The sequence below is a fragment of the Ipomoea nil genome, unplaced genomic scaffold, assembly GCF_001879475.1.
Source record: "Ipomoea nil cultivar Tokyo-kokei standard unplaced genomic scaffold, Asagao_1.1 scaffold3415, whole genome shotgun sequence".
Classification (NCBI taxonomy): Eukaryota; Viridiplantae; Streptophyta; class Magnoliopsida; order Solanales; family Convolvulaceae; genus Ipomoea; species Ipomoea nil.
The window spans coordinates 451,624-467,145 of record NW_017619843.1 but is presented as its reverse complement, the minus strand read 5'-3'; the positions used below and the strand labels follow the sequence as shown (position 1 = coordinate 467,145).

At 38.4% G+C, this 15,522-nt stretch overlaps 1 protein-coding gene across 1 annotated transcript; it reads left to right on the top strand.

Annotated features, from left to right (window-relative positions):
- Positions 1-8,028: 8,028 nt before the first annotated feature.
- LOC109171336 (uncharacterized membrane protein At4g09580-like) lies at positions 8,029-12,321 on the top strand. The gene is made up of 4 exons (XM_019320418.1): positions 8,029-8,752; positions 9,665-9,935; positions 10,030-10,200; positions 11,754-12,321. The coding sequence occupies exons 1-4, from the start codon at positions 8,478-8,480 to the stop codon at positions 11,883-11,885; spliced, it is 849 nt and encodes a 282-aa protein (XP_019175963.1). The 5' UTR covers positions 8,029-8,477; the 3' UTR covers positions 11,886-12,321.
- Positions 12,322-15,522: the final 3,201 nt, after the last annotated feature.

The following is a 15,522-nucleotide window of genomic DNA, read 5'->3' as shown; positions in this document are numbered from 1 at the left end:
CATTTGCATCCAAAAATATGAAAATAACCAATATTTGGTTTTCTCCCTTTATATAACTCATATGGCGTCTTCTTGTACTGCTTATGGATCATGCTTCGATTTTGCGTGTAACAAGCAGTGTTGATAGCTTCCGCCCAATATCGTTTCGGGATATCGGCAGCACTAATCATCACTCGTGCGGCTTCTTTGAGCGTCCGGTTTCTTCTTTCGGCAACACCGTTTTGTTGCGGTGTTCTTGCGGCTGATAATTGATGAGAAATTCCATGTGAATTGCAAAAAGCTTGTATAACTCCATTCACGAACTCGGTTCCGCGATCCGTTCGTATTTTTGATATTTGCAATTCTTTCTCATTTTGTAGTTGCTTCAACAGCTTCGGTAGAACTTGCTCAACTTCATTTTTCTTCTTGAGAAACATGATCCAAGTGTACCTGGAAAAATCATTAACAACAACGAGAGTATATTTCTTACCACTTACACTTATTGGATCAACCGGTCCAAATAAGTCCATATTTAGTAAGCTTAGCGGTCTCGACGTTGACTCGTGTGTCTTTGATTTGAATGATGATTTGATTTGCTTTCCGCGTTGGCATGCATCACACACTTGGTCCTTCTTGAAAATAATATCTGGCAAGCCTTCTACTAGATTTTTCTTTGCAAGCTGATTGATGGTCTTGAAGTTTAAGTGGTTGAGCTTTCTGTGTCATTTCCAATTAGCTTCATTCAAATTTCTGGCCATTAAGCACACTGAATCTTTGCTTGTGCTCCAATCAACAATATACATATTCTTTCGCCGTTTTCCAGATAAAATAATTTCATTTGTGAGCTCATTTTTGATTAGGCAATTATCTTTAGAAAATTCTACAAGACAACCTTTATCACAAAATTGACTAGTGCTCAACAAATTAAATTTTAAGCCTTCAACGAAAGAAACATCTTCAATCTTCAATCCATTTTTCTTGATCGTGCCAACTCCTTTTGTAATTCCATAATTTTGATTTCCTCCGAATATAACTTTTGGTCCATCGATTTCTTTGAAATTCACTAGATATGATTTATTTCTAGTCATGTGGCGTGAGCAACCACTATCGATGTACCAAACATCCTGCAAAAAAGATTAATTAACTTTAGGTACCCATATTTGCTTGGGTCTTTTACTGTTAGTGATTTTTGGTAACCAAACCCACCTTGATCTTATAGAATTAAGATGAGGCGATTTGTAACCATTAGAGACACGATAATCATAACTCACTTTAGAAAGCATTTTTGGCGCCGGGTTTTGAAAATTATTTTTATATTTTGGCACCTGGGAAGAGAATGGTTGCTTTGGTCTATAAAAAGTATTACATCTATTGCACAACCAATCTTCTTGAGTGGGATGAAATCTCCCAACCTTATTTCTAGAAAAGCTTCCCTCTTTTCTATGAAATCTTTTTGCACTTGACTCTTTGGCATATCTTTGCTTGATGAATTTTTGTTGTTTTGTCGTATCATAGAATTGTTTTGGCCTTTCAACATTCAACTTTGCATTTGTTTGATAGCCAAGTCCTTGTCTCATCGTGCTATTCTGACTTTTAACAAATTTTACCACTTGAACTTTATTATTTAAAGTAGTAGTAGAATTAGTCAGATTTTGAGGGGTTTGAGAACATGTGGAGTCATAACCAATTCCGGTTCTATCTCCTGATGGCTTTTGCATGCTCACCATTTTATCTATTATTTTAGACGAATTAGTGAACGTAGCAATAGTAGCTCTAAGATTATGCTCTCTAACCTCTCTTGCTTTACACTCTTCTTGAAGATGAATATTTTCATTCTTCAATTTACTCACTTCAAGTAAAGCATCTTGCAATTTTTTATTCATTTCTTCTTTTTCAAGAATTAGAATATTTTTGCGCTCCTTGAGTTGAGGATGAGTGAGCATAATCTCTTGACATTCTCGCTTTAGATTGTCAATAGATTCACGAGAAAAAGAAGAATTAACATAATTGAAAGAATTAGAAGTTACCTCTTCTTCCTCTGCTTCAAGAGCCATAAGACAATCTTCACTTGTACTCAACTCAATTGACTTGCATATTAGCGCCGTATCATCATCCGAACATGAACTTTCATCGCTTGATGATGAATCCTCCGAATCATCATTTTCGTTTGGTTCGTTGCTAACGAGAGCTTTTCTTTTGTCGCGCTTGAACCTTTTGCTTTCGGATTTGTTCGGCGTAGATTCAACATTTTTGCCTTGATACTTGCTAACGATCGGATACGGACAATTTATTTTAAAATGTCCGGGTTTGCGGCAATTGTAGCACAAATCCTTATTTTCTTCGACTTTTTCTTCTTGTGTTATGCGAGAGATGAATTTTCCACGAGCAGAATTTTTGTCGTCTCCTTTTCGCATAAACCTTTTAAATCTTTTCACAAAAAGAGCAAATTGTTCGTCAGTCATAAAATCAACATTATTTTCTACTGACCTGGAGGTTGACGGTTGTTCGGCCATTAGAGAAGCATTTCGAGCTTCATGAACATCATCATCTTTGGCCTTCATTTCGAACTCATATGCTTTTAGATCACTAAATAATTTGTCTGTTGACAACATTCTTAGTTCTCGGTGATCGCGCATAGCCATAACCTTCATATCCCATGCAGATGGTAAGCCTCGTAGGATTTTGAGATTAATTTCTTTTTGGCTAATATTTTTGCCAAGATCACTAATCTCTCCAAGAACTTTGATCATTCGAGCTTCCATGTCTGCAACACTTTCATTTGAGAGCATTTTGAAATCTTCAAACTTCTTCATGGTGATTGTGAGCTTATTGTCTTTTTCTTGTTCATCTCCTTCGTCAATCTTGATGAGAGTTTCCCATATTTCTTTGGCAGTGACACACTTTCGGATCTTTGGAAATATTGTATCATCTACGGCTTTGAATAGAATATCCTTGGCAATATTGTCAAGATTATTTCGCGTTCTATCGTCCGATGTCCATTCCGGTTTTGGCTTTTGTACGTACTGTGGAGCATCCGGGGATAGGACAAACGCCGTATTAACTTTTAATATTTCGATAGGGCCAGTGGAAATAACTTCCCACATTTCATCGTGTAAAGCCGATAAGTGTACCTGCATACGAACTTTCCAATCATCAAATTTATCAAGTGAGAATAATAGATTTTGAGCTAAATCTTTCTTCATCATCATCACAAGAGATATGAAAGATTAATCCAATTCACACACTTTGTAGAATGGATCTGTCTAGCAGTCAGAAACGGTTGACCCAGTTAGGCACGTGTTTAGATAACAATTTGGCCTAAATAGACAGCCTGCTCTGATACCAATTTTTAGTCCCAAAAGAGGTAAGGTGAAAGTCTAGAGGGGGGGGGGGGGGGGGGGGGGGGGGGGGGGGGAATAGACTTTCAAACTTTTTCGCACAGCACAACAATTGCTAAGCCAGAGATAAACCAAAACTCTTAACTAGATTGTTAGAGTCTGGTGCACAGCGGAAATAAATAAACATAAAGTGTGTGTGAGATTGTGTGAGCAGTATATCTCGTGTAGAGCTAATATGTAAAGAGCAGTAAGTAAAGAAAGCAGTAAAGAACACAAGACAATTATAGTGGTTCGCGAGGTGGTGTAATCCTCCTACTCCACTTGCTCTTATCTCCAAGAGCAATTCACTATATCTACCACTCCTTGGTTCCACGATACAATGAATTTCCGTGATCTAGTGCTTTGATCACAAAGCCCGCACTAATCACGCCCAGTGACACCACACTGCTGCTTCGGGTTTCACGTCGCCGCGCTACTATCCCATGATTTCATGACTCCGCGTAACTTTCCCCCCCGTCTTCCACACTCCGATAGAAACGTATCCGTGATCTAGTGCTTTGATCATAAAGCCCGCACTAATCACGCCCAGTGCCTCCGACACTGCTGCTTCGGATCTCACAGCTCCGTGTGACAATCCAGGATTTCACAGCTCCGTGCTACTTTCCTCCCTTCTCTTGTTTTGCTCCAAAACAAGTGTTGTCTTGCTTCCAACTTCTGAGACTCTGTAGATGATCTTCAATGATGCGCAGGTCTCTTTGATGAAGATAAACACTCTGGAATGATTTCTCTTGATAGCTCTGAGTGTTTTCTCTCTTTGAATTTATCAAGTAAAACACTTGATATTTTTGCTCTGCTTTGCTCTATTTAAGAACTCTCAGAATATTTTCTTTGAAGCTCTCTGAGTTCTTTTTCTTTTCTCACTTCTCACTTGAAGATTTTTGGTATGCTCTGTACCAAATGAGATTTTTGCTCTATGCTCTTTCAAGCTTAATTGCTCTATTCGATCTCCTTTAAGAGATTCGAATTTTCTGCTCTCTTTTTCGTGAGTTCCCCATCTTCAAGTCTTCATATCTTCATCATTTTATAGCTGGTAATGAGAATCTGTCCGTTGGAAAGAGACGCTCTCATTTTTGAAATCTTGTATCTTTTTGTCAGAGATCTTATCTTATCTTCTGCGAAGATGTCAGAAAGGATAAGCTAGCCGTTGATGGATCTTCATCTCCATGTAAATGAGCTCCCAAACTTCATCTGATATTCCTCTGGTTCAACGTTGAGTGAGAATATCTGGGTCTCAGTTTTGGTGTAGAATGGCTTCTCTGATCAGCTCTGGAGTGGTCCTTGTGTCTTTGGGATTTAAAAATATTCATTAATTTAATTCCATACTAGTTAAAACTAGTATTTTTCCTAGTGAGAATATTTTCACTGTAAGTTTATCTTCATCTTCTTCATTCTCACGTCAGACTCTTCATCTTCTTCATTCTCACGTCACGTCTGGGTGTTCTCAGACTTCAAATTGGTTGTGAACTTCCACCCAATTTGAATTTCTCCTTTGTAATTGACACCCACTTTAAATTGGTTGTGAACTTCCACCCAATTTGAATTTCTCCTTCAAATTGGTTGTGAACTTCCACCCAATTTGAATTTCTCCTTTGTAATTGACACCCAGATTTCAAATCTCCTTTGTAATTGACACCCACTTCAAATTGGTTGTGAACTTCCACCCAATTTGAATTTCTCCTTTGTAATTAATTGACACCGAGCCAATTGACTTTGACTTGCAATTAGCTCCCAGTCTACTCCTGGTGCTTTCAATTGCTTCCCAATTTGATTTCAATTTCTCTGAAACTAGCTCCCAATTTCAATCAATTGCTTCCCAATTTGAATTGATTTCAATTTTCCCAATTTCAATCAATTGCTTCCCAATTTGAATTGATTTCAATTTCTCTCCCAATATCTCAATCAATTGCTTCTCAATTTCTCTGAAACTAGCTCCCCCACGGATCAGATTAATTTAATTTGGCTTCTCAAATTTTACCTTGTAAAATTGTTGATGGTGAGTTTCAAACCTAAGCCATTTTGCATAATATATTAAGCATCATCCACTTCGTCTGTACAACTATTGATTAAATCTCCAATCTTCTTTGATGTACTCCTTTCTTTCCATAGATGCTTGATCTCCAAGTCAATTTCATGCATTCTTCCAATATTAATTTTCTTCACGAAAATTCTTCTGGGATATCTTCTTTGAGTAGCATTGACGTGATTTCATATCATTCATCTTCTTCTTCAATTTGTCATTTTCTCCAGACAAATTCTTGATATTCGGCTTGATATCTTCTTCTACTATTTTCATCCATCTTCCTCGGTTTTTCTCTTTTCATATTTAAATAATTTCCCGATCATGGTCTAAGACTCTACTAGACCTATAAACAAAATTGGGGGATCTACAAATACAAATTTGGCATATCAAGACCATTACACTTTATTCCTAACACTAGGGTTTTCCCCGAATTGCGTTACCAACTCCTTGTGTCACAACTGCTACGTTTTTGCAAATTTCACATGTTGTTTTGGAGCATTGAGCCCCAAAATACCAGTTGGTGACCTATAATTACAGGTCATTAGGGTTCCGACGAACCTTCGACGAGCTTCTGACCAAATTCCAACGAAAACACCAACGAAACGGTCGCTGACATTAGTTGGTTGCCTTCTTCTTCGTTGGAGAAACTAAGGCAACTAGTTTGGTCGCTTTCTCTCGCCAGAAAAGGCGATTAGTCGGGCTACCTCCTCCTTTTCCGGAGAAGGTGACCAATTGACGCCGGTAACTGTTTTCGCCGGAATTTGGTTGGAAACTCGTTGGAGGTTCGTCAGAACCCTAATGACTTGTAATTACAGGGCATCAATTGGATTAAGGGCTTCGATGCTCCAAAACAACATATTTATGGATTTAATTGCAACTTTTAAAAGTTTGAGATCTTAATTGATTTATTGAGAAATGTTCAGAGTCTTATTTGACTTTTCTTTTTTAGTATAATTAGAATGATACTTATTTCATGTTAAGCACCTTGTGCTCAGATGACATGTAATGATCTCTTCCATATGGGAGGTCATGAGATCGAATCCCAATGGAGGCGTTATTTACTCTTTGTGTAGATACTACAATCTAATAGAGTCAATAATCATAAACAAAAATGATACTTATTTGTTTTATTTCATGATGAATTTATTACCGAAATGGTCCATCGACTATTGCGAAATTACCAATTTGGTCCTCAACAATTTTTCTTACCCAATTAAGTCCTTTTACTTTGAAAATGTTAACCATTTTGGTCCTCCGTTAAAATTCCATCCACAAGCTGTTAAATTTAAGGACAAAAAAGTAATTTCATATATTTTATTTATTAACGCTTTTCTTCTCCCCGTTTATTTATTAACGCTTTTCTTCCCGTCACCGCCGGACTGTCGATGCTTCGCCGGAAATAGAGGAGGGAGGTCGCGTCCTGCTACTCGCCGGGGAAAGATCGTCAGAAGGGGAACCAGGTGCCATGGCCGATGACGGGAACAGAACCAGTTGGAGACGAGGGCTATAGTGCTGCTAGCCAAAGCTGGAGAACTCAGTGCCTAGCTTCGTCTTAACGTTGCTACAACTCTCCCATAAGCTGGGTGGTACCGGCAGACGAGCACTAGCTTCCTCTGCTCCTCTTAACATTGCTACAACTCTCGCATAGGCTGTAGAACTCAGTGGCCTCTGCTGCTCTGCAGAGGAGGGTTAGTTTCCTCGATGCTGTAGAATGTTGGCCTCACTCTGCCATAAGCAGCAGAAGTACTTGATCTAATCTGTAGGGGAGGGCTAGTTTGCCCAAGTCTTGTTGTCACTCCCCTGCAATAAATGGTACAGTAATGGTGGCGAATAGAGATCTATGTATAGTCCAGACCTGCAATAAACGGAAACCAAAAGTTAAGTGTTTGTGTAACCTCAGTTTTGCAATGGCTAATTTGAAGATATAAAATGTAGGCAATATTCTCAGAGATGGGAGCTCATGTGCAATGATTGATCTCAGCAAGTACAAATATTTACCTACTACTCGGGGATGGCACATGCGGGCCATAGGAATCAACAGGGAGACGAATTTGTTTTGAGTACCGAACAGTATCAGGTTCCTTCAAAGTGGCATCCTCAACTCTAGAAAGACTTGAAGGACTCCAGTGCTTTCCTACCTTACCATAATGCTGGATTCAGAAAAGCAAATTTGCTCATGAGTAATGAAGCAAGCTCATATGACAAGCTGCTTACAAATAAAAACTTACAAATCTGCTGCAAGATACAGAAGATTGAGTTTTCTAAACAAGCTAATTTGTCGTTGCTGCTGCTGGAGGTCTCCGCCATCACCAACCATCTCCCTCTCTGGCCACCAAGCTTTTTGTCCTTAAATTACTTTTTTGTCCTTGAATAAAATATATGAAATTACATTTTTGTCCTTAAATTTAACAGCTTGTGGATGGAATTTTAACGGAGGACCAAAATGGTTAACATTTTCAAAGTGGAGGACTTAATTGGGTAAAAAAAATTGTCGAGAACCAAATTGATAATTTCGCAATAGTCGAGGGACTATTTCGGTAATAAACTCTTTCATGATTTACTTTGTAACATGGAACATGTTCCATAGTATAATTCCTCAAAAACATTGGCATTGGCCTGATGGGGTGTAGCTCACCAGACACCAGCCCGCTCGCCGTCCTCCGTTGACTCAAGCTCCTCTTTGGCTCTCTCTCTCAACAAAAGTATATACGGAGCATATGTCATAAATCCAAGTTGAACAAAAATTCAAACAACCCAATGGATTCCAAGAAAATATCCCAAATTGCCAATTCCTAATACTTCAACCTTTGTTTTTTTCCTGTTTGCCTCCGATTTCAGCTTCCGTTTTCTTGTCTTTCATCTAAAAATTCAATCTTTTTCGTTCTCTTTGGGAATTTTAAATTTTTTAAAAGAAAATTTCTACTGATTCGTTGAATCCGAAATCACAAACCCTAGATTTCTTCATTTCCTTTTGGATCAACAAGCCCTAGACGAGGCCCTGCCCAAATGAGTGAAGCATAGGGTGTTATTGATATCGTCATCACCATAAAGATCGCCATCCATCTGCGTTGTGGTCGTCAATGGCGGCGCCCAGGGGTTTGGTGGTGGACACGTCGCGCTTGGCCAGAGATGAGGAGAAGATTCTCGATTTGTCCGACTCCTATTCCTCGGACTCGCCGACAGCCAAACGTTACAAAGAGGGCAAGTTCCTGCTCAGCCGTTGGGAGTTCGCCGCGGCTCTTGTGGTGTTCATGGTGTGCTTGACAGGCTTGTTCTGCATCTACTTGACAATGCCTGCTGCAGATTATGGGAAACTCAAGCTTCCTCGTAATATTTCTGATCTTCGGATGCTCAAGTATGGTTTTTGTGCTTCTGCTGTTTCATTTGATTCTGTTTTTATGTCAAAATGTTGGTTAAGTAGCTAAACATTGTGACTTATAATATGGTTGTTAATCTCTAGATTCTCTACTACTTCACTTTTATGCTATGCTACACATTCTCCTCTAAAAGTGTTCCTTTATGACCAGCTCAGGAAGTTCCTGCAAATTCATTAACCATTATTCTTACTAATCCATAAGTCAAATTGCAATTTTTCCCAGCACTCATTACCAACTTATGACCTTTCAGTCCAATTGGACCAAAGGGTATTTTTGATCTATCAAAGTAGTGGTCTGGGTATCCAAGTCTTTTTCTTTACCTTCTATACTTGTTGCAGAATAATGGCTGAATGTTTGATTGCCTTGATTTCTCCCAAGTTGAATGGAGAAAAATATCAGCTTGAATTTAGTTGTTGCAAGGCTCATCATGTTTGTGTCTGGTTGATAACGGATTTTTTTGGTGCTGTTAGAGGCGGTCTCCAATTTTAGGTGGTAATGGGTGAGCAACACGCTTATACAGGAAATATGAGATATTGTTCACGTGAGTTGTGTGCTCACTTCCTTTTGTAATGAACAGTTGTCTCCTTTGTTGACAATAATAATTGCGGTTCAAAATTTCTTTGGTAATATTCTGAGAATTTTATGAAAATAAAAGTTGTTCATTACAGTCTCTGGTGATTGCCCTTTTATATGGAGTGAGGATACCTTTTGCTCCTATCATGTCCTTATGGAATTTGGTGTATATGCTATTAGTGCAATAACTATTTAGACATTCATTTTTTAGTAAAATGTGTCCCAATCTTAATTGTGATCAGTTCATAATGCTAAAACTCATCTTTTCTTTTCTTACTCTTAATGTCTAAGTAAACACTTGTAATATTCTTTTTCAGGGATCACCTAGCTATGTATGCCGATATGTACCCAACGAGATTCATTTTGGGTTACTGCTCAACATACATATTTATGCAGACATTCATGATTCCCGGGACCATTTTTATGTCATTACTTGCTGGAGCACTTTTCGGTGTTCTTAGAGGGCTTTTCTTGGTTGTCTTTAATGCTACGGCCGGTGCATCGTCCTGCTTCTTTCTTTCTAAATTACTTGGAAGGCCTATAGTTCACTCACTATGGCCTGAAAAGTTGAGGTTTTTCCAATCAGAGGTATTTTTAACTTTAAAAATGGTAACCTTATTTTGTTTTTTGTTAGTTTTATGCCCTTTTTTTCTACATACTAATGTTAATATTGTAATTGTAGATAGCCAAGCGCAGGGATAAATTACTCAACTACATGCTTTTTTTGAGGGTAACTCCAACGTTGCCAAACCTTTTTATCAATTTGGCATCTCCTATAGTGGATATACCATTCCACATTTTCTTTCTGGCCACGGTGATTGGTCTTATTCCTGCCTCATTTATTACTGTCAGGGTAAGTCTTTCCAACTTATTTATGATTGTTTTTTACTGTCTTTTTTGCTTGTCTCTTTTTGGCAGTACTATGTTGCATCTTACGATTGCACTGTTGATTTAACACTTAACAACATCTGCGGCAAAGACACAAGTCCTTGCTATTCTTAGGATGTTCAGCTGATAGATTACCAAGTCTCTGCCACATATATATGTGGTCTTTCGACTCTTATTTTTGGATGACGAGGGAAACTCCACAACCCTTTCGAGTGCGAGTAAACCCCGACTTGTGACCCTAGCCAGCAAAGGACCACAAGGAAGTAACTGAACCTAGGTTACCCATAGCTGACCGGCTCAAACCAAGAGGGCAAGGATTTGAACTTGTGACCTTGTAGTTACAAGTGCGGATCTTTTGCCATCTTGGCTAGGGTTACCCCCTCGACTCTCTTATTGTCTTGCTAGATAGTGGTTGTGTATAGGAGTAGCCTGTTAGTCCTCCATTCATCATTTATATAATTTTGAATATTTATCCTTTACCAAAGTTAATGCTATTAGATTAAAATCCATCCTAACCTGGTTTCACCGCCACCCTTCTCTTTATCCCACACACTCCCTGTTTGAGCCAATGTGATGGATCTGTATGCTAATTGCAAGGGATATAAACAAATATATTGCCCTCTGTTTCTCAACGCTAGTGAAACCAGGTTAGGATGGATTTTAAAAAGATCTAATAGTAAAGCAATTCAGAGTAATAATAAACATTAAAGAAGAATAATTTTGAAAAGATTTGAATATCCACACTTAGCAGTGCCATGGAGTTGTGATAAGGTCGGTGAATCCTTGTTTTACATGATTCATTCTCTGTAATGGGGAAATCATGGTTGAAAAAATCGCTAGCGGCACTCCTTGGGCGCTCGGGGGCGCCTAGGCGGCGATTAGGCGCCCATGTATTTTTTATTTATTTTTTCAAAATTTGTTTAAAATTTTTAAATTTTTTAAGACTTGATAATTATAAACTATTTAATAATTTAATAGTTAATACTAAAATATTAAATGTTAACTTAAAAAAATCTAAAGTTTGAACAATTTAGGATTATTTTGCTCAAAACGATGTAGTTGAGTGAAATAACCGATTTAAAAAAAGGGAACAATAGCTAATCGGCGGATTAGGCACCCCAGTCGGTGCCTAGGCGGCCTAGTTGGTGCCTAGGAAGCCTAGGCGGCCTAGTCGGCCGCCGCCTAAACCACCGATTATGGTGATACGCTAGGCGACCGGCCAGCGCCTAGGCGCCGTAAGCCAGGCATAATTTGGGTTACCGTTATAAAATCACTTGATTATGCCTGAAGAAATTCAGGATTTGAACTATAACATTGGGTGAAGGAAATATGACATAATCAAATGAACAACAAACAAGCATTCTGTTGATTCATCATATTAGTGATAATGCTTATAACTCAAATGGACAACATTTTCTTTTGTATTATCATAGTATTGATAATTGATAATGCTTCTAAAAGTTGTTTCCGTCAAATGAATCTGATAGCTTCTCCTCCTTTCATCATTTGAATAATCAGGCTGGCCTTGCTCTTGGGGATTTAAAATCAGTCAAAGATCTGTACGATTTCAAAACTTTGGTAGTTCTTTTCCTTATTGGTTCTATCATTATATTACCAACCCTTTTGAAGAGGAAGCGGATATACGAATGAAGCCATCATTGAGCATTGTCTACCCTCCAGAGCCACACAAATTCATGTAGTTCTTATTTCTACCATTTGGATTCGAGATGGGAGCAATCCATGGAGGCCGACAGGAATGTAACTGATGTCAGACAAGTGACCTTTGCTGGTCTCGGGTTCCAACAAACATTCGGTAAGATTAGAGATATGAGGAAATATACAGCCCACTTTGTATTTATGTATGCGAGTTTTACACAACCTGGAGGCAGGTGTTAATTTGGTTGATAGCAAACTAGAAGCTGATTGTAACATTTCTTGTGCCAGATACCTAGATATGAAAATGGTTTCTGATTCATACTAAAAAGTGACCATGTAGCCATATGTTTTATTATATATATTACAATGTAAAAGGAGGTTGAGTTCATTTCATCAATAGTAAAAGTATTTAGCATTTAGCCTGTCATAATATGTGTGCAATCTGTACAGCTCTTTTGCTGTAGTTTGTTGGATAAATAATGGATCCTAATTACCAGGAAACTGTCTTCTTGATGATGGGAAGTTTTGTCCTATTATTCTTGATGTTACTTTGCAAACTTGTATCTTCTACCAATGAGATATGAAGATACAATGGAAAAATGAGTGTTCAAAATTCATAGATGTTTGTTGTGTTAATACCCTGGTACATTAGAGGGCCAGTTGTTATACAGTGGACCATAGTCCACACAGTCATCACTGTGTGGACTATGATCGTCGAATTAAATTAGAGTAGAATTAAAATGATATTTTAGTGTTATTATAATGAAATTAGTGTGGAAAATGAACTTAAAAAACAGAGCACATTATTGTCAAATGAAACTGTAGTATAATTAAAATGATACTTTAGTATTGTGATGATGGAACTAGTGTGCATGGAAAATGAAATGACCTGAAGTGCAATTAAAATAATACTTCATCATTACTGTAATTAAGTTAGTGTGTGGAAAATAAAACAAAAAAATATAGCTCAAGCAATGATGTATATTATTAAATGGAACTATAATAGAATTAAAATGATACTTTAGTATTGATATAATGAAATTAGTGTGTAGGGAAAAATGAAACTAAAAAACATAGCAACATTGTCAAATTAAATTGAAGGGGAAAATTGCAGTTTCCGTCCTTAAGTTATAGGTTAATTGTAGAATTTGTCCTTTTTTTGAGAACAGAAGATTAGATTTCATTAATAAAATCATCACAGAGAACATTACAAAGGAAAAGAGGGGGGTTAGTGACCCATTCCTCGCAATCTGACTTAGAAAGGGACTCCCGAGCAAGAGAGTTGGCAGCCCGATTCGCAAAACACTTAACAAACGAGATAGACACATGGGAAAACCAGCTAAGCCTATCTTTAATATCTAACAAAACCAAGTCAGGAGAAAGAAGCTCCTAAAGTAGAGTTTAAGCTTTAGACAACAGTAAGAGCATCAGTTTCCAGCAAAATATGATCAAGATGGTAGGATTTAACCGAAGATAAAGCTTCCCGGATAGCGACAGCCTCAGCTTCCTTGGGAGTGTAATTCCCAATCCATGGTGTGCATCTGCCGGCCTTGAAATGATGAGACCCAAAGACAACAAGCAAATGATCCGATGAAAGTCTCTAGTGGCCCGACAACAAGAACCAAGTCAAAAAAGATTCAAGAAGCTTTTAACACTTTTGTGCAAGCAAATTTGAGTACAACAGCTATTTATGAAGAAGGAGATCAATCTGGAGAAACAAATCTATTCAATTGCCTTCACATCAAGACTTTTGAAGAGAGCTACTAGCTTAAGGAGTGTGCTTCACTTACTAGCTTGATGAATCACCTACTTGCTTAGTGATTCACCTACTTGTTTGTGCAACTTCATCACTACCTAGCTGCTCACTCACCTCCTTGCTTGTCATCAACCAAGTAGCTCAAGCAAGCACCTCAAGCAACTAGCTAACTCAAGGAGACAAAGCATTAAATGCTTATGACAAACCCATGTGAAAGATAGCAAGTTGTGGAAGAAAATTCAGCCTACTACAAATCAGATTTCATACGTAAAAAGGGGGGAGGAGGGGTTTATTTTGCAACTTGTAATTTTTAATTATTTACTTCATAGCTAAGGAACGAAACCTAGAATATTTTATATTTTTGCAATCCCTGATTTTTCCCTATAAAAACCCCATTACCCAATGGTTCAAATCAGCTTGTAATATTTGGAATGAAATGAGAATTTCTATCTTTTTCTTTGCATGAGAATTGCATTGAGTGTTTAGGTTGTTTGTGAGATGCATTCAATCTAAGTAAGCTAGTGAGAAGCTAGTTTACAAGCCGAGAAGGCATATCCTACTATCTTGTTCTTTACATTCATACACATACCCGAAAAATCCCAAAAAGAATAGTACTACTACTTATATTACATAGTTAAGTTTGTTCTTATTTCTTATCTCAAGTGCTAGATTCATAAGTCTAGTTCTTAGCCTTGTTTAATCATCCAAGGGTTGAGAAGGTCATTGGAAGTTTTGGCGAGGCAATTGTAGAGTTCGGGATCTCAAAATCCAAGAGTCTACAAGGTAAGATCCTTTATAGGACACGAAAGGTTCTGGGGTGATCCCTTGGGTGTGCACTTGTTGTGAGAAGCAACCCGTTAAAAGCCTCTTGAATCTTTTTTGACTTGGATCTTGTTGTCAGGCCACTAGAGACTTTCATCGGATCATTTGCTTGTTGTCTTTGGGTCTCATCATGAAAGCACCGTACTCATCCCTGAGAATCCAACCGAAACCCATCTTGCCACCATCAACATCAATAGCTGCGTCCACATTCAGCTTTGACCACCCCGGTTTTGGTTTCATCCATTTGGTCTTAGTAAAAACAGGATGGGGATTCCTTGGATGCTCTCTGTCTATGATATCTCTCCAGTCACGTAAGTAGGACGAGGCCCTCACAACAGTTTGCACAGCTGTGGTGGATATATTTCTCCACACTTTATCATTCCTGCTACCTAAATGCCAACAAATCATAATAAGCAAAGAAATATCAGCCTTGGATAGCACATTAAGGTTGGACTGGACCCAGTCATTGAAGGTGGGTATCCCGTATGGTCCAATAATTCTGGGCATCATAGACCAGCATTGCAGCCTTGCAAGTGACCAAAGTGTGAAAGGTTTTTTCCGGCTCTTCTTGACAGATTTGGCATAATAAAGGGCAATCCACCCTCCTCTGATGCAGCATCGAAGCAACGGGAAGACATGACGAACAAGCTTGCCAGAAGAAGACCTTGACCTTTGGAGGTATATGAAGATTCCAAACAGCAGTCCAGGCAGGGGTGATAGAAGTAGAAAGATCGTGAGTCAGGGCTCTATAGCAGCTTTTTACAGAGAAATGCGCCCTTTCCTCCCTTGCCCAAATAAGTTTATCATCTCTTGGAAAGGAAGAAATAGGAATGCTGGTGATTAACTTTGCGTCTCGGCAGTTGAAGATGTCCCTAACAGTGTCAACGTCCCAATCAGTATTATGATCATTTAAAAGGGAAGAAACCTTAGCATTATACAAAAAAGGGTATGGTGGAGAAGTCACAGTAGGGTTAAAAACATCGGGCAACCACTTGTCCTCCCATATACTGATAGAAAGCCCGTTCCCCACACGCCATCGACTGTTATTCCTTA

Bases quoted from the DNA above. Each gene is read 5' to 3' on its own strand.
- LOC109171336 (XM_019320418.1), top strand. From the start codon at position 8,478: ATGGCGGCGCCCAGGGGTTTGGTGGTGGACACGTCGCGCTTGGCCAGA. The intron at 9,936-10,029 runs GTATTTTTAACT...TTGTAATTGTAG, and splicing joins TGAGGTTTTTCCAATCAGAG to ATAGCCAAGCGCAGGGATAA. The intron at 10,201-11,753 runs GTAAGTCTTTCC...TTGAATAATCAG, and splicing joins CCTCATTTATTACTGTCAGG to GCTGGCCTTGCTCTTGGGGA.